Genomic DNA, 19,706 nt, shown 5'->3' with positions numbered 1-19,706 from the left:
TTGGTCCTCTGAAGGACTTCATATCCAATCCTGCCAAAAATTTGGCCTTTGAAATTCTAAAATTGAGCATAATATATTGTCCCATAGTTTAATCTTATTCAAATAGAAGAAAGAATATCAGAAAGCATTTCCATCCTCATTAAATACCTAAATCTGACCATAGTCATCACTTTATCCAGTGTTCAGTGAATCACAAATAAATTAGGCATTTGCTGGTGTTTAAAATGAGAGAGAACTGCAAACACTCAAAGGAAAAAAAGTTAGTATCAGACCATTAGTGCCATTCAGATATTTTGATATTCTGTGGATACATTCAAATTTTACTGTTTCCTTTCTACTGGATTTCCATTTAGAGTTTATAGTTAGGAAAGAATGTGACAAAATAAGATATAATGGGTAGGTTTTATCACTGCTTTTTAAACGTCCTTGCCAAATCATGTATCGATACCTATATAACAGTAAAATACAGCCGTGTCTTTTAAACTTAAGTATATACAACAAATAATAGAAACCACACACATTATTGAATAAAAGGTTGAAAATAGCAAATTCATCTTCAGCCCTGAAAATAATAACTCAGCATACATGGTGTACTGCTAGTGAAAAGTGATATGTATCACTGAGTGGGAAGAGCACAGTCTAGGAATTAAGAAGCCAAGGTTAAAATCTCCTTTCTACCACTTTCTGGCGGAGTGACTTTCGAACAAATCCTTTAGCCTCTCTGAGCTTCACTGTCTTTTTGAAATGAAGACAGTGGGATAGGTTATTAATACCAGCCCTTTCCAGCTGGTTCTGTGACTTCTGTGCACACACTTAAAGCATTAAAGTAACTTAAAGTACCTCAGCATTATTTTTAGATAATGAAGCTCTGCCGACTTTTATACTTCTAAAATACTATGTAAGTTTTTCCAGTGCTAGACGAGATGAATAAATAGGCTTTGTTTTATTCCTCACAATGATGATAACAAAAGAATATGTATGTCAGCTATCAGAAGACTGTGAAAGTTCGGTATGAGAAGGAAGGCTGGGACTTCCCTGGTTGTCCAGTGGTTAAGACTTCTTGCCTTCCAACACAGGGGGTGCAGGTTTGATCCCTGGTCAGGGAGCTAAGTTACCATGTGCCTCAGGGTCAAAAGACCAAAACATAAAAAACAGAAGCAAGATTGTAACAAACTAATAAAAGTCTTTAAAAAATGGTCCACATTAAAAAAAAAGTGGGGGGTGGCGGCTGATTAGGGACCTCAGGACTCAGAGAACTCAGAAGTCAGTTGCCTGGTGGTATTTTGGATTTTTTTTTTAACGCTTGTGTATCCCAGCCTGAGCACTAGAGACACCCACGAGTCATAAATGCCAGCAGACACAAAAAAATAATCCCGAGAGAACCAGCTCTCCTATGCACAGTCTTGGGGAAAGGGCAGCTGAGCCAGATAGAAACCTTTTAGTGCATCTGCATTCTCCAGGTGGACACCATGACAAAGCCACATTGCCCCCCGCCCCCGTGGATTCTGCGGCAGAAGCCTGTGGGTAGATACCTGTTTTCCATCCCACTCTGCAGTAACAGGGTTGTACTTCTCTCCTGTGAGTCTTCCCCCCACCATCCTGCAGGAAGAAAGTGGTACCCTTCCTTGGCTGAGCCTGTGGGTGGAACCCTGACTTTCATCCTCACCCTCAAGTAGAAGTAGCGCCCATTCAGCCTAAATCTACAGGCAGAGCCCTGTCTCCACCCCTGCCCTGCAGTAATGAGGCAGCTGAGACCACGATCAGAACTCTGTCTTTAGTACCCACCCTGCAGTTCATGCAGCACAATACTTCTCCCCAACCAGGCATGGAGGCAAACCAAGACTTCTCCGCCCTGCCGTAATGACTAGGACCTCTTCCCTGCCCAGAATGTGGGGTAGAGTCCTGCCATTTGAATAACATACAAGTTTGGTGGGCAAAATAACACTGCAAAAGCATTACAAAGGCTTTGTAAACTAGGTTGACATTTGAAACACAGCCTATATAGTGTGCCAGGATGTGCATTCTAAATCTAAACAGGTTAACTACCTGCTAAAGTTGAAGATTTCAGGAGGGACCACACAGTCTTATAACACTCAAAATATCCAGGATGCAGTTCAAAATTATACTTCATTACCAGCAACCAGGAAAATCTCAACTCAGATGAAAGAAGACAGTCAATAGTCACCAATATTGAGATGATATAGATAGATGTTGGAATTATCTGATAAGGAAAACAGCATTCATAAAAATGTTCCAAGAAGCAATTAGAAAGACTCTTGAAACAAATGAAAAATAGGAAATATCAGAAAGAAATAAAGATATAAGAAAGAATTAAGTGGACGTTTTAGAACTGAGAAATTTATGAACAAAATACCCACAGGATGGGCTCAGAAGTATTGATAGATTGGATATGTCAGAGGCAGGAATCCATGAACCTGAAAAATAGATCAATAGAAATTATCCAACTTAAATGAGAGGGGAAAATAGATTTTAAAAAGTGAACTGAGCCTCAAAGACCTGTAGGACAGTAACAAGATTTAACATTTGTGTTGTTGGAATCCCAGGAGAGGAATAATAAGTGGGAAGGGTAAAGATATTTGAGAAATCAGTGGCTGCAACTCCCCAGATTTGGTAAAGCAGTCAGAGAAAAATGATGTGCCTGCTTGGAGGTACTTTTCTGTAAATGAAATGTACTAAGAACTGTGTAGATGAGGAAGCAGCTATAACCCCAACATCCCAGTCCTTTTCAGGACCTGGCATTCACATCTGACAAACAGAATTGGCCTAGAGGTCAGCCTAGCTCCTGACCCTAAGCTGGTCATGATAGTGCCATTCAAGGAACCCTGGGGCACTGCCTAGGAAAGGCCCCTCAGAGTTACTTCCTTCTTCTGAATAACAACAGAGAAATGTACAGCCTCTCATTAACATAATAATAGAACCTAATAGTAGATCCAATATTAATGGATAAATACTATTATTATTCCCATTCTGTATAAGTCACAGAAAATTTTAAGTAAGTCATTCAAAAGCACACATCAATAGATCTAGCTCTAAATTATAGAAGCTGTCCAAAACATTAAAATGTTCAGGGGAAGTGAGGTCTTTTAAGTGGACATTTTACCACCAATTTGCCTTATGATTGAATCAGAAACTTTATTTATATCTAATATAGAATAAAGAGAAATTTAGGATTTGGGTCCTGGACTCATTTGGACATTATTTGACTATGTAGAACAATGTTGGGTCATTTCTTGAGATGGCACACTAGAGCTCCTATCCCTGGCAGCCTTTCCGTACTCGAAGCAGCAGCTGTTGTTCTTTAGTGATGGTCATGTTGGGACACTATCAGCACTGCCGTGCCATCTCCGGTGCTGTTCACTTACAGACAGACCCCTGCAAAGACCCAAACCTGTCTTTTCACTTGGGCGATGCTCAGAACATAGGACTTCCTCCCTAAGAGTCACCACAAGCTTTAAGTTCTTTTGTCAGATTGGCAGTGTCTACATATTTGATGAAATAACAATTTTATTTTTAAGCCATGGCTAATTTTCCTTGTCTCTGTTAACTGTTACTGTCAAATATAACTCGATTGCAACTTTACCGAAGGTCATGATGATGATCATTGTCGGTATTTGTCTAACATTTTACAATATGCAAATCACCTTGACTACATTGGCTCCTTAATTCTCATAACAATTCTGTGAGGTGAATGTTATGCTCCCCTTTCTGCCCAAACAGTAAGCAAAACTGAAGCTTACCCAAGGACCACAGACAGGGTAATCACATTGTATGGTTTTCAAATGCATTGTGTGCTGAGTCGCTTCAGTCGTGTCCGACTTTTTGCAACCCCATGGATTGCAGCCTGCCAGGCTCCTCAGTTCATAGGATTCTCCAGGCAACAATACTGAAGTGGGTTGCCATGCCCTCCTTCAGGGGATCTTACCGACCCAGAGATCACACTTGCATCTCTTGAATCTCCTGAATTGGCAGGAGGGTTCTTTACCACTACCGCCACCTGGGAAGCCCCTAATCCATTAAGACCTAGCTGTAAACTATGTGTACCCCACTTGAATTTGATTTACAAGAGGTCAGTGTCAAGTTTTCATGAGCTTAAAAACAAACGGGTAACATTTACCAAAAAACCAGAAAGACAAAATTTAGTTAAATTATTCAGGTACAGTCCATGTCTCCTAAGTCTAATTTAGCAAAATATTTGTATTTCTGTCTGCTTCTTCTAAAATGCCATTGTGCTCTTCTTCTTGAAAATAAAATGTCTCAAAATGTTAACTAGAAAATATTTGGACTCTGGCATTTTAGAATTTATAACCCAATAAAATGACAAAGCAAAGGAATAATTTCAGTAGAGGCAGTATGGTATAGGTGTTAAAATCGTGGACATTACAATCTTTGTAGGCTTGAATCTTGGCTCCACAATGTACTAAACGCTGTAGGTAAGTTACTTAACACCTGTGTGCTTGGTTTCATCACATTTATAAAAGAGAATAAAACCTGTTTTATAGAAATTTGTGAGTTTAAATAATGTAAAGCACTTGAAATAGTGTGCTTGGCATTAGTAAGCTGTTGATGATAGCAGTAACAAATAATAACTATAGCTACTTTTAGCTATCTAGATGTATTCTATATCATTATCATATGCATATATTTAAAGAGCTATGAGTATATATAAATATGATCAGCATCATTTTAAGAGGGCCCTTGGATACTCTTTACTTTTGGGGGTTCACTTCCACCTCATATTAGATTTGTTAAAATGCAGTTATATCCCACATTGAATATAATTTTTATGTAACTTTAAAGAAATGGATAAGTTTTTAATTGGCATAATATTACATTTTGTAGACATTTAATTGAACACTTATTAACTTTGGTCTGGGTTGGTATTCTCTTGAGATCATACAGTGAGTAAATGATGGAACATGAGCTGGAATTCTAGTCTTCTAACTTAAAATCAAAATTTTCCAAAAGAGAGAATGAGAGGAATGTTCCCCTCACTCTGCTGGCTGAAAGCTAGTCTTTAAACCTAATTCAGGTTGAAGTGTCTTGCCAAAATAAACACTCCAGAACACTCAAAATTCTGAAAATAATAATGAATTTTTCCTTTTTAAATTCTTCAGATTGTGGTTTGAATGTTCATAAGCAGTGTTCCAAGATGGTCCCAAATGACTGTAAGCCAGACTTGAAACATGTCAAGAAGGTGTACAGCTGTGACCTGACGACGCTCGTGAAAGCCCGCACCACCAAGCGGCCCATGGTGGTGGACATGTGCATCAGGGAGATCGAAGCTCGAGGTGAGGTGCTTCCAGCGGCTCAGAGCAGCCACAGCCCCCTGCACAGCCAGGCTTCCTTCTGCAGGTTAGGGGGAATGGTTCCAGATACTAATCTGGAAGTCTGAAAGCAGTTAACAAGTAATTACCAACATGATTTCAAGGTACACTTAACCAGTTATAAGAAATATGCTTAAAAATATATTTATGGATGATTCTCCCAGTCTGTAAAATTTGATATATAAATGCCAGTTCTTTTTTCAGTTTTTATACTTTGCTTAGGTCCAAAAAGCAAAGAAATAAATGCTCTGTTTAAAACAGGCCAAACAACCAAAATCCAGAACTACGCCCTAATTAGTCTCTGCCACTTTGGAGATAATTGCTACGGGCCTATTAATATAGTTGATCTCAGTCTTCTCTTATGTAAAAGAATTTATGGTATGGCAGTGGTGGTGAAATTATTTCCCTTAAGACTTAAGGCATTTGATCTAGTTAGACAAAATGATGAGCCAAATTACAGATATTCAGGCGAGAGTACGTCAGAATTAAAGAACTGTGAGTAAAACGATTTTATTTTAGGAGAAAAGTATGAAGAGGTTTCTAAACATACATATTTCTAAACATATATGTTTCATCATTCTTCCTGACACATTGCTTCCCTAACCTGAAGTATGATAAAAAGTTAAAATCTGAGGAAAGGACATTACCCCAAAGAGACTAATTAGCTCCTCTGCTCTATTTTTACAGGTCTTAATTCTGAAGGACTGTACCGAGTCTCAGGATTTAGTGACCTAATTGAAGATGTCAAGATGGCTTTTGACAGAGGTGTGTTTTCCAGCAGGTTCATTACCTTAGGACAATAATACTCTACCCAAAGAGACATAATTTCTTATTTTATTCTTTCCATTGTTTTTCTAAATCACTATTTATTATTATGCCAAATAAAATAACTTAGCTTATAATTTTTATAATTTCTGTATTAGTTGTAAGTATTAACCTATTAAATTTCAGGATGAGAAGGAAGTGTAAAATTTAACTATATTACCAATATTGGAGTCTCCAAGGCTGGTCCATGTTCACCAAAATATATACAGAGCAATTAAATTTACCAGAAACCATGGAAAAAACAGTGGAGGTAGGTGGGAGAGGAAGGAATCTAAGTCATTACAGAGCTCAGATTTCCCAGGTCTGTGGTGGCTGACCTAACTCTGCCTGCTGTGCATGCCTCCCCAGCATCTTGTCATCCAAGTTCAAGCTCATTAAAAGAAATGTAGGGTTTTGACCACATGTGCTAATTAACTTACTTCCTGAAAGCTTTACTTCTGAGTTGATATGATCTATTTGGTAAAAAAGGAGAAGCTTTGTGAATTTTCCTGTAAGTTGGCATGCATGCTTAGCACTTCCCAGCTAATTGACTGTTGGAATGGTATTACATGGTCAAAGTAGTCTTCTCTCCAACATTGTTATGCTGAAATATTGTGTTAAATCTCCAGTATCACAAAACTGCCAAAATATGTGGATTTGAAAGACCAACCAGGAAAAAAAAAAAAAAATCAATCTCATGTGTTGGGGCAAGAATCTGAGAGGACCTAAAGACCTTCTGGCATCAGACCCCTCTGTGGGAGGAGGGGCCCAGCCAAAGAAAAGCTCAGCGCAGCTTATTTTCTTTTAACATTTAAATTAAGGTTTTGTTCCCATGGTTCTCCGATTTGTCTTTGTGTTGAGCACTGGAATAAATGGTACCAAAGAGTGTAAGCTTGAATATAGGAAGTAAAAAGAACGGGAGTTGTGATGGTGAAGAGACCCTTTTCTTTGCAAGTACGCACTTCTGGTTCCATCACACTCCTCTCCCATCACAGACCTCTAACAGCCAACAGAGGTAGAAGACAAAATAAATGAGATATTATCATCAACACAGAAGAAATCTAGGTCAGCCCACATATTTGACAAGATTGGAGATGAGGTGAAGAAATGACATCGGGAACAACCCTGAATCTAAACAAGATTGAATGTTAAGAGGCATTTCTATTTCTCCGGAAGGTAACAACTGATCAAGTCCATTCCCAGCCACTGGCAGTGGGAGATTTGCCATATAACCCCTCCTTTCTTGCTCCTGCCCACAGTTTCCTCTATTAACATCTCTCATTCATATAATACAGTCTGTTATAATTGTGAGCCAATATTGATGTCAATACATTATTACTGACTACAGTCAGTAGTTTACATTAAAGTTCTTCTTTATGTTGTACAGTTCTATGGTTTTGGGCAAATGCGTAACGTCACGTATCCACCATTACAGTGCCGTACAGAACTTTGACTGCTGTAACAATCCTTGCACTCCATCTGTTCTTCTTCTTCCCCTTCCTCCCCGAATGCCGCTGATCTTCTTACTGACTCCATAGCTTTGCCTTTTCCAGATTGTCAAATAGTTGGAATCGTTCAGTATGTAACTTTTCCAGACCGGCCTCTGTTACTTGGCAATGTGCATATAAAGTTTCCCCATGTCTTTTCATGGCTTGAGAGCTCATTTATTTTTATCACTGAATAATATTGTTTTTGTCTGGGTATACCACAGTTTATCAGTTCACTTACTGAAAGCCACCTTGGTTGCTTCCATGCTTTTGGCAATTGCAAATATAGCTGCTAGAAACATTTATGTGCAGGTTTTTGTGTGGACAAAAGTTTTCAGTTCCTTTGGGTAAATACCAAGGAGTATGATTGCTGGATTATATGGTAAGTGTTTGTTTAGCTTTGCAAGCACCTGCCTGCTTTCTGAAGTGCCAGCTCCTCTTTGTATTTCTGCCAGCAACCAGAGAGAGTTCCGGGGCTCTACATCCTTGTCAGCATTTGGGTTGTCGGTGTTCCGGGTTCTAGCCATTCTAATAGCTCTGTGGGGAAGAGGCTGCTTTTTCATCCTTAGAAATCTTTCATAAGCCAAATGGAATAAAAGAAATTAGTATAAGATCTAGCTCAGAGTAGAAACTAATTAAATCTTTAGTAGATGAAAATTGAGCTGTTTTAACAGAGTACTAAGTGCAGGGGAGGGCAGAAGGGGTCACCCTGAAGGAAGGCCAGCTTTCCTTCAGGGTTAAGGCCCAGCAAGTTTAAAACATTCCTGTGTTTTATAATTTCTTCTCTTGTTATCGCAACACTCTAGAGTTTTGTTTTGCCTTTCCTTCTCACTAATTCTCCTATCCCCAGGGCTCAGGCAAGAGCGAACATTATGTATGAGAACCCAGGGTGAATCGAAGGCGGCCTTTTGTGCTGGGTCTTTTATAAGTTGGGAGGACCTCAGTTGTTATTTTTCACATTCTCTATGTTTATTTTAAAAAGAAAGAAAAAGTTACCCCACAATATTCCTCTAGGAATTCTCACGAAATTTTAAAATATTTTTGTTAACCTCAGTCATCTTCTACTATCCCCCTCCATCATAAATCGTGGAAGAATAAATAACTTTAGAATAAAAAATTCAGGTTGTCTTCCACAGAAAAAAAATACACATGTATCAGCACAGTGAATTTGATGTTTAAAACTGAAGCATTATGAATCTTTAACAGTGTACAAAAATGTTATTTGTTAAAAGTGCTATGAATCCAGATATTTACTTCTGTTTCTTTTAACATCCTTCAAAGATGGTGAGAAAGCAGATATTTCTGTGAACATGTATGAAGATATTAACATTATCACTGGTGCACTGAAACTGTACTTCAGGGATTTGCCGATTCCACTCATCACATATGACGCCTACCCTAAGTTTATAGAGTCCGCCAGTAAGTATGTAGGCATGCGCTTGTAACCTGAAAAATCGTCTCTTCTAGGTAATCACATCTCCTGTTTTTTTCTGCTGAGTATCTTGAATGCATTTTATGAAATGTTTCTCCCTGGCCTCTCTCCATGGCTAATGTACTCACAAGAATTTTGAACTCTTCTCTAACATAGGTTATTTATGACTTCTACCATCAGAAGCATCTTTGTAATTTGTAGCCTTTACTTTCCACAGTAAGGCTTAACACCAGTTCTCCTAGACATGAACAGTAGTTTTGTAAAGTAAAATAAAAATAACTAGAAAAACAAATTGAAAAAATACCAACTATCTGTTGTTAGATTCAGCAAACACAAAGATGACTCTGTCAGACTGCTATAAAATATATAAATTCTTACTTTCAGTTTCTGTCCTTATCCTGTGACACGCCAGTAACAGTTTGCAGACTGGCTCAGGTTCATAGATTATACTTTAAGAAGCTCTGTTTTAGATCAAATGTTAAGAAATAAAAGTTTTAAAAAGTTAACTTTTTAAAAAGTTAAAAAATAAGCTCTAGTTAAGATGAAAATGAGAAAAAGCAAAGGCTCATTTGCCAAATTTTATTTATGGTGCAAAAATCATACCTGTAGTTCACACTTTTTTTTTTTTAAAGAAGGGAATTCTTAACAGATTTTAAGTGTTGGCATTACCTTTTTTTTTTTTTTCTGAAAAGATAGGCTATTTCCATCGTTTGCTCTCTCTCTTAAAAACCATATGTTGTCTTGATCTTTAAATAATAACATCACTTCCTTAGTAACACTGATTTGCTTTTTGATTTTGGAATTTCATGAAGTACAAACTTTCTTTGTTCTAATTTTCAGTTTCCCTTCAGAGCTCATGTTGAGAATTTTTGTGGTTAGTTCCATGGAGCCCTGATTCCTCGCGGGTCAGTTCAAGCTCTCATGTAGAGAACAGCTGTGAGAATTGCACTGATTTTTTTACAAGCATTCATGTTAGAAGCCACAAGACTCTATCTCTTCCATGGGAATTCAGGATGCGTTCAGGGCAGATCATGAAAATTGTCTGAAGGCGCTTACGGGTTCTTGTTTGGTGGGGCACAGGTTTCCTCCCAGAGAGAGAAATCACATAACTGCTAATCTGGAACGCACTTGACACACACCTGTGCCATGAAGGGCTGCTCAGACCTCGGTTTACCCCAGTCCCCAGGACAGCACGGGGCTCCACTGCACAGTGTTTCTGTCCCCATGTGGCTCGGGAGTAACAGTGAAATGTGACTGGCTTGTGGGCATCCAGTTAGCAAAGGACAGAGCCGGGATTCAAACCCCAGTTCTGAATGCTGCATAACCTTTATCTACTTAGAAGAAAAATCTAAGCTCTCCTTATGGATCTTAAGGCCTTTCACCCCTCACTCCCAAATTACCTCACTGCCTTTCCCCATATCCACCCAAGCTGCTGAGGACAATCTCCCCTCTTTATTATCCTTCCAAAGCATTTGTCACCATTCTTGGTTTGTGTCTGAAACAGCCCTCCTATTCAGCGAAGTCAGCAAGCTCCCTATGTCACCCCTCAGAGAGCTCTTGAAAGCACATCGTAAGAAACTTCCCTTAAGGTAGAAATTCCATTTCCCTCTAAGATTGTTTGATGTGTGACACCAAAAACCCTGGCATAATGTTTACGCACAATATACGTGTTTACTGTACGGGTTTGATACTGGTATCCAAGAGTTTGTGGAACAATGTGTCCTTATAACATGTCTTTCCTGGTAGTAGAATCTGTTTCATTCTTCAGACCCATAGAAACAGGCTTTCTCTTTCTGTATTGATAGATAAGGAAAATGAGAGAAGCTAAGATTTATAGAACATACTCAGCGCCAGAAATGGTGCTGGGCACTTTACGCCCATAATGCTGTTTTAGAAGAAATGAGATGTTATAGGTGTAATTGTCCATGGTCACATGGCAAGAGGGGGTGGCCCTGGCATTCAAATTCACATCTGTGACATCAAAGCCCTGGCCCTCTCCCCTCTGCATGCTGCATGGCTTCCTTCATGGGACAGGGAACAGAAGGATTAAAAGGAGGAGGAAGACAAGAGGGAAGGGGTGGGACCCCTTTCAAACAGAGCACAGAGCTAACTCACCCTTCGCAATGAGCTTTTTAGTATCTCAGCCATTGAAACAACCGGGGACCATGTTCTTCAGGTCTCAGGTTATCTCTGGCATTTACTAGAAGCCCTTGCAAATAGCAACCACAACAATAAAGTCAGAGTTCTTGTTAAAGCTTTCCCCTGCAACAGCTGTTTGAACGCTGCTCTGGCAGCCTTCCCTGGAGAGGCTGCTGGTTGAAAGCTGGAAGGGAGTGGTTGCAGAAAATGAGAAAAGGATTCAAGGATGGAGAAGGCCAGGGCATCCCAACCAAAGGCTTGAAGAGCTTCATAACCATTCATAATCCCCTGGAAACTCTCTTATGAACCAACTTGAAGCCTTGGTCTCCCTGGTGAAGAAATCAGTGCCCTACAAAACAGAGGCCATGCTCAGTAACTCAGCATGCATCACAGTGAAAAGAGCACTGCCACAGCTGAGCTCTGGGTCGGGCTGAATGGAGAAACCATCTTCCGGCCAAGGAGTCTAAGAGCTCTTCCCAGAAGATCTCAGAAAAGTTACATGACTCAGTTAGTATGTAACTGTGAGTGAGTCAGATAAACTCAGAGAGAAAACCCAGGGTTCTTTGTCCTCAGCAATTTAAAATGTGCTGAAGAGAAGTCTGGAAAGAGAGCTTGCTGAGTTTCCCCGTCAGCTGTGCCACTGATTCACCCCTTTTGCTTGCCTAAGTTTTATTCTTCTTGGATTTGAATTTCTCTGAAGAATCAGACAGTACTTTCATTCAGAGAGCTTGTAACTAGGCCTGATACATGTCCAGAGTGCTCACTACCTGCCCCCACAATGTCCACACCCACATTCCCGAATCCTCCAGACTTTTCCAGGACCTCTCAGCTGCAGGCCACCTTTCTCTCTCAGAGTTGCCTCACACACAGATGGGCCTCGTTCACAGCCTCATTCCTTCCTGCCAAGGTTATAGTTATATCTGGTCTTCCCTACTAGACTGTAACTCCCTCAGGTGCAGGGGTCCTCTCCTGTCTGTATCACCGCAGCACCCAGTTACGTAATGGTTTAGTTGCTAAGTCATGTCTGACTCTTGTGACCCTGTGGACTGTGGCCCACCAGGCTCCTCTGTCCATGGAATTTTCCAGGCAAGAAGCATACTGGAGTGGGTTGCCATTTCCTTCTCCAGGGGATCTTCCTGACCCAGGGATCAAACTCGAGTCTCCTGCATTGCGAGCCATCTCCTCCATTGCAGGCAGATTCTTTACCAACTGAGCCACCAGGGGAAGCCCAAAATAATAGTGCTGAAAAACATTTGTTGAATGAGTAAACATAATTTTATACTAAGAACCATAGTATCTTAGCATTTTTTGATAATCTAAGGGGTTGTGTAACTGGCCTTCTTTCTCCAACACATTCTTTTTTGTTGTTGTTGGGGGTTTGTTTGTTTTTTTCAACTTTTTATTTTGTATTGAGGTATAGCCAATCAACAGTGTTGTGATAATTTCAGGTAAACAGCGAAGGGACTTAGCCATACATATATATGTATCCATTCTCCCCCAAACTCCCCTCCCATCCAGGCTGTCACATGATACTGAGGAGAATTCCATGTGCTATAGAGTAGGTCCTTGTTGGCTATCCATTTTAAATACAGCAGCACCAACACATTGTTTTTTAAATACCCTGTAACTACAGGAACGACTTCCCTGGTGGCTTAGTGGTAAAGAATCTGCCTGCCAAGCGGTAGACAATTAAACAACAACAAAAAGCTACGATCACTACTTCTCCAGGTGGCCTGTCCACTGGTAGACAGATGTCCGCTGACAGAGGCGCCAGGAACCCGCCTGCTTTTAACTCCGCACCGTGGGTGGTGATCCCAGTGTCCCCCTCTCCCACATGCAAGTCTTTCATACACTTCAGCAACTACTGGTGACCTTCCGCCTCTGCGTACATTCCGCTGTATCTGTCTTACTCTTAAATTATGCTGTGGTTTTCTTGGGGCTAAAGGTTTGCATTCTCTGAAAAATTGATCATGAGTAAGACTTTAGGGAAAAAAGGGAAATTAATTCTAGAGAAGAATCTTGGTCAATTTAATATCAGTATACTCAATTGCATTTTGCCATTTGTTCCCAAATTTATAATTCCGGTCTGGCCCTCTCCCTAAACCCCAGAGCAGTTTATAGTCAGCGCGTTCACTTGGATATCTGATGACATCTCAAAAGCAGCTCTTGATCTTCCCCCCAAACCTCATCCACCTGTGATCTTCCCCATCTCAGTTAATTGAGGCTCCACCCTTCCAGTTGCCTAAGCCCAAATTTTAGCTCATTCTTGATTCTTCTCTTTTTCATACATCCCTCATCAGAAAATCCTCTGGACTCTGCCCTCAAAATATGCCCAGAATTCGGCAACTTATCACCTTCACTGCACCACCTGGACATTCTTCACCTGGGTGTGTGTAATTATGACCCGAGCCATCTTTCAGGTTTTACTCTTGCCCTTCCATAGCCTGTTCCCTACATGGCAGCCAGAGGAGTGATGTGAAAAATGTATGTCAGATTATGACCCTCCTTCGTGTAGAACCTTCCCATTTCTCTCTGTAAATGCTGTGCTCTTAAACCAGCCACAGCCCATGCCGCGATGAAGCACCCTCTTACCTCTCTGACCTCACCCCCTTCTCCCCTCCTTGCTTGGGCTCCTGCAGCCACACTTGGTTCCTCGCTTTTCCTCAAACATCACAGGCACACTGTCCCCCTCAGGCCCTTTGCACGGCTGTTTCTTTGCAAGGTTTCTCTCTGCATGGAACCATCTTCACCCAGATCTCCATGGAGTTCATCCCCTCGCTCCCTCCAAGTCTGTACTCAAGACCTTTTTCTCATTAAGGCCTATCCTGACCGTCCCATGTAATACTGCACCCTCTCAGCCCTCCCAGTGTTTCTTATCCTGCTGATTTTTTCCATAGGAATCATTCTAATCTCGTAAAAAGTCTAAGATAGGCTGTTCATTGTTTATCGTCTGTTGCCTCCAGTAGAAAGTAAGCTGTCTGTGAGCAGGGAATTTTGCTTGTTTGCTGGGCCACCAACACTGTCCTTAATTTCATACTATCTCAGGATTCTCCTTATAAAGATTAGCTGTAGAAGTTAAAAGGAAACTGTTACTCTTTTTTTCAATTTCCAGAATACTATAGTTTCAAATAGTCCAATCATAAAATCTATAGCCAAGTAAAAACTAGTAGTTTTCTATAGTAAATGGAATTTTCTTTTCTTAGTTTTAGAAATTAGATGATTGAATTTCAGTATCTGAGGTGTGACAGCTGTTACGTATTGGCACTTTGAACCTTGACGTCCCAAGGTTCAAAGGCTGTGCGTTATTTATTATAGCAAAAGGCAAACAGCACATCCTTTATTGCTGAGAAATAAACCAAGAACTCTGAGGAAACTTTGGGCAGAAATTGTAAAATGGCTAAAGTTTCTTTGAATTAAAAAACTTTAATCAGTGTAAAATTTACCACATCTGCTCTGCCAATCCTAGAAACTTTTCACACTGATCTTATTTTAGTTTTTACCTGACTCCAGTACATTGCCATTAAATTAGTTTTATAAATTAGAAAGGATTCTTGGGCTTGTGTCTTAAACGTTATATTCTGGTTAGATGTGGACTTCCAGCATTTCAAGGCTGCTAGCCAACATTTCAAGGCAGTTGCCCTGACACCCAACATTTAAAGGTGCCCCATCTTCCTCATGTTTGGGTTGAAGCAGGAATGTGCTGTGGTTCTCTTTCTGAGAACACAAAATTCCAAAGATATCTATTGTTTCTGAATATGGAAGTAACTGATGGATTAAATGCACTCTGTGACCTGAAAGGAATGTGACTTTTTGGCCAACAGAGAACTAAAATATCTAAATGAAGATGCTGAAAGGAGATTTTCAAAATATTTTGAACAGTGCAGCATGGCTTCAGTATGTCTGTAGTGTTCAAAGATGACCTCGTTTGCATATATGTTTTTATCCTTCCATACATGTGTCTTGAGTTTTTTAAAGTTACATCCTATACATCCAATATCCAGTTTTCATAGTTAACAGACCCCAGGACCCTCAAGTTGAAAACACTGGGTACCCTCCCCAGAAGTCCAAGGAAATGGACTTGCCACATGGACACTAACCTTGTGGAAGTCTGAGACTTGAACCTTAAAAATTATTTTCCAAGGCCATGAACAGTGACCTTGTCAGTTTCAGAAGATCACCATAATAATAGAATTAAATGAGCCATTTGTACCAGTTGTCTGTTAAAGTTTCTCTCCTTGGTATTCATCTTGCTGTTACAGAAATTATGGATCCTGATGAGCAATTAGAAACCCTTCACGAAGCACTGAAACTGCTGCCGCCTGCTCACTGCGAAACCCTCCGGTACCTCATGGCGCATCTGAAGAGGCAAGTTTCCAACTTGGAATATACTTGTACCACATCCAGATGTTAAGAATCAAATGAAAGCAAAGGTGAAAGAGAGGTCAGGTGATCTGTTGAAGAATGAATAAATGCATAGCTATCTTGTCCCCTGGTGTGAAATCACACATTGAGAAGGAAGGCTAAAAATATTCTGTAGTATAATATGGTATGCAGACTTGATTCTTTCATAAATGGATTTGCAGTTCCAGTATATGTTTGCAGACATGTTAGAAATACCAATATTCTGCCAAGGACATGCATTAATTTTTGTGGAAAGGGAAAAGGTTGCAGCTATATAAAGACACTAGCATTAATAGAATAAAGCAAGAATGAAGCAACTTGCAAGAAAGCTCACTTTTCTTATGTCTTGCTCCAAAATAAGCACTTCAGACTTACTATTTTAGATTATTGAATTAATGTTGCCAACACTGAAACCTGCTGTAAAAAGTGATGGAGTAAAGAAAGGGGTAAAGAGAGGAATGGAAAATAAAATATTTCAGTTACTTCTGGTTTAATGTTTTAAAGTGATGGATGGTGAGGTAGCTTTTTTTCCCGGCTCGGTCACCCTCCATCTCTCCCAGTTGAAGCAAAGTTTCCAAAATTATATGACCAAATTTTAGTAGTTTTAGGGTCCCATGGACGGAGGAGCATGTTAGGCTGCAGTCCATGGGGTCGCTAAGAGTTGGACACGACTGAGCGACTTCACTTTCACTTTTCACTTCCATGCATTGGAGAAGGAAATGGCAGCCCACTCCAGTGTTCTTGCCTGGAGAATCCCAGGGACGGGGGAGCCTGGTGGGCTGCCGTCTGTGGGGTCGCACAGAGTCAGACACGACTGAAGTGAGTTAGCATAGCATAGCATAGCATAGGGTTCCCACATGTAAGACCAATCAGAAGTAAACAAAAAAACAGAACTTGACATCTACTTTGTACACCTTTAGGTCCAAGTTACCCAAAAGTGAATATGTAACTCATGGTGCTTTCAGAGACTCTACATGCTCTCCATCTTTAGAAGCACCCTAAGTTAAGACTTTTAATATGCTTATAACTTCACTTATAAATTCAAGTTCACTGCATATGTGGATGCAGTTAAGAACTCCACACTAAAACAAAGGAGTAACTCTCAAATTATAGTCTCTGTGCCTTTGCTGTAGCAATAAAAATCATAAAAATACTTAACACTCCCTGATGAGGTTGCTTACTCCTAGCCGTTTCCTATTAATATCACTGCCACTCTCCCCCTAGATACTCAATAAACTATTCAGCTTGCAAAAACTCTCTATAGGAAACAAGATCTCACCAAAGTGGAGGGAGACCTGATGGGTCATCAAGATGACCCAGCCCCTTCCCTGCAGCTCTGGGCCGTGGCAGGAGAATCCACAAATAGAACAGAACCTACTCAGGCCAGCACATCAGCTCTGGCTTCAGCTCCAGTGGTCACCAGAAGTTTAAATTATTCCTATCATTTACTCTAAGGAGAGTCAGTACTTTGAAGTTGAGAAATAACCCAGCAGAAGGGTTGATCAGTGGACACAACCCACTTTGAATCTTGTTTTTGTTTTAGCGCTCCAGCACGACAAAGACCCCCATGCCCTACATGAAGTCACCCTCCCTTGTATTTTTTCAGAGTCACCCTCCATGAAAAGGAGAATCTGATGAATGCAGAGAACCTTGGGATTGTTTTCGGCCCGACACTCATGAGATCTCCAGAGCTAGACGCCATGGCTGCCCTGAACGATATACGATATCAGAGACTGGTGGTGGAGCTGCTTATCAAAAATGAAGACATTTTATTTTAAATTTTTAGTTTGAAGGAAAAAAGAAGTGTTTTACAGATGAAGGAATGTTTTATAGTAATTTAATTGGCTCTTATAGCTGAATTATTTCTTGGTTAGAAGTTTGGGCATATAACCAGATTAAAATGAAGGAACCTCCCATTGTTTTCATAGCACCGCTCAGCTGTCCTTGTAAAACAGTGAACACACGCTTTCCAGTTCTAGTAATCCTGGGTGTTTATCATGTTCAGAGAAACTCAAGCTATTGCATGATTAGCCCCCTGTTTGGCAAGGGAACCCCATACAAAGGAGACACCAAGCCTGCACCGCCCCTCATCCTGGGTCGCCTGTGGTTGTAATTCAGCATGTTTCGCAGAGTAAATCTGTCGTGACTTTGCTTTTGGGTCCTATGTCATTGATTTCTGATGCTTCTATAAACATGCACACAAATGGAGAAAACAGTACCTCTGGCTGCTGCATTGCCATAGACTATAACATATGCCTACTTTTCTCAAATGCTTCCTTTCTGGTTTCTCTTAGTTCTTCTCTAACATAGTACTTTCTTTCCAGCAAAAGCAAAATGTGTTTTCAGATTTGTTACTTTAGTAAATTATCTCTACCAATAAAAAAAAGTACAACAGAGCATTTTGTTAAATTATTATTGGTCTTCAGTTGTAATTTTGTGTTTTTATCTGGCATGCATTTATTAATTTATTAAATTTGGCTTTTAGAAATAAAAAATATTGATAGCTTACTGTTTTCTCATGACTGATCCTATGTGGGAAAATGTGTTTGACCATTTATTTAATACTGAGTATTCCGTGCCACCTCTCTTGTTTACCGTTGAAAGTTTTGCATTGAATGCTCCTTAAAAAAGTAATTTAAAACTGCTTAGAAATAGAATACCCACTCATGGATTTATTTCTCTTGCATACTCTGGCAGAAATCTAGAATATTATCTCAACTTTTGGGGGGAGTGGGGAGGGCAGGTAGGAGTTCATTCTAGAGCCATCACAAAAAGAAAAAGGGCTAAAACAAAAACAAAACAAAAAAAACCTGACTTTCTAAACACTTGGTTCGTCAGCGATGCATGCTGCTGACGCCGTTGAGCTGACACTACCTGAGGGGAGTCTCGGGTAAGCAGCCTGAATGGGGAGCGGGGGTCTACACCACCCAGCACTGGGAAGCCCAGGAACAGGCCTGCTGCCGTCACTAGGCACTCACGTGCCTTTGAGCAAATGACCTTCCACATTCTGTTTCCTCGTCTGTCAAATGAGCGCCCTTCCAGAACTGAAGCTCTGTCCTCCTTTAAAAACTGAAAAAGTAATACAAGACACATTTCCATTTTTGCCATTTCAATCCGTAATGCTTTTAAGACTATCTCAATGATAATGGGAACTGACAGAAGTATGTTGTTTTCCACATTTTTACCCTTAGGCTATAGTAGAAAGTTGATCCTATGTTTTATTAATGTTTATGCTCAGCAAAGTGTAGTTACGCAGTCCTTCACAACTATCTCAACCACAGTCACCCATGAAAAATGTCACTGCACTAAGCAGCATGGGGTCCCTAGATTAATGAAGTTCAGAGACTAGTTTTCTATAGCATAGATGCTGTCTGAAGTGAGGTCACTGCAAGGCACTGAACACTAAGGTGTTCTGACTTCTGAAACACGTTTGTCGGAGAAAGCTGATCGTGTCTGGCTGTCCCAGCGTTAGGCACACCTGAGCTGCCGCTACATCCTAGGGACTGAAGTCCGTGTTGCACTAAGTCCTTTTAAAGGAGACTTCAGTTGTAAAGAAATATGCCTTTTAGAATATAATCACCCTTTTTTTGCCCTGAAAGTAACAGATACACTTGACTTTAGAGCAGGCACTTTCTGGAATGAGGTGGATCTGGACCAGGAGCAGTGCCTGATCACAGTAACTATGAAGCAGATGTTCAGATAAAGTTGTGAGTATGTCTGCAGACAAGGTTACTGTTTACCAGGTTTCTGAACAGTGCACTGAGCATGTTCTGAAGTAGATGGATGTGTGGTTCCTTCCCCTGAGATGTGCAGGTACAAATCACAGCCACATCATCTGTGAGCACCCTGGTACCATCGGGTGACACTTCTTGAACTGAAAGAACAAATCTCAGTCACTTAGGGAAGCTCTTATTCAATAATTCAGAGTCTTTTATACATGTCTTTCTAAAACTACTTGGAGATTTTTAAAAAGCATGACCGTCTATAAAAAGAGGGAGCAGCTTCAATTTCCATCCCATTGGGAGTGGGAGGAGAGGCCAGTGAACCTCTCCACCATCTCCCACGGATCTGGCAGTACTGCAGATACTCTGCCCTGAG

At 40.4% G+C, this 19,706-nt stretch overlaps 1 protein-coding gene across 7 annotated transcripts in view; it reads left to right on the top strand.

Annotated features, from left to right (window-relative positions):
* The window catches only part of CHN1 (chimerin 1), a 200,780-nt gene extending 182,664 nt beyond the window's left edge, over positions 1–18,116 (top strand). For all 7 annotated transcript variants that reach the window (XM_086359152.1, XM_086359132.1, XM_086359122.1 and 4 more), the window contains 5 exons: positions 5,136–5,309; positions 6,033–6,110; positions 8,918–9,055; positions 15,467–15,572; positions 17,215–18,116. In XM_086359152.1, the coding sequence (XP_086215278.1) occupies positions 5,136–5,309; positions 6,033–6,110; positions 8,918–9,055; positions 15,467–15,572; positions 17,215–17,386 (668 nt within the window). In that variant the 3' untranslated portion in view covers positions 17,387–18,116. The remainder of the gene's footprint in view (positions 1–5,135; positions 5,310–6,032; positions 6,111–8,917; positions 9,056–15,466; positions 15,573–17,214) is intronic.
* The last annotated feature ends 1,590 nt before the right edge of the window (positions 18,117–19,706 follow it).

The sequence above is a fragment of the Bos grunniens genome, chromosome 2, assembly GCF_055505025.1.
Source record: "Bos grunniens cultivar Pamir isolate PY7600 chromosome 2, Bosgru_T2T1.0, whole genome shotgun sequence".
In the NCBI taxonomy this organism is placed as follows: domain Eukaryota; kingdom Metazoa; phylum Chordata; class Mammalia; order Artiodactyla; family Bovidae; genus Bos; species Bos grunniens.
Note: the sequence above shows the minus strand (reverse complement) of the source record. Positions and strands in the feature narration are given on the sequence as shown.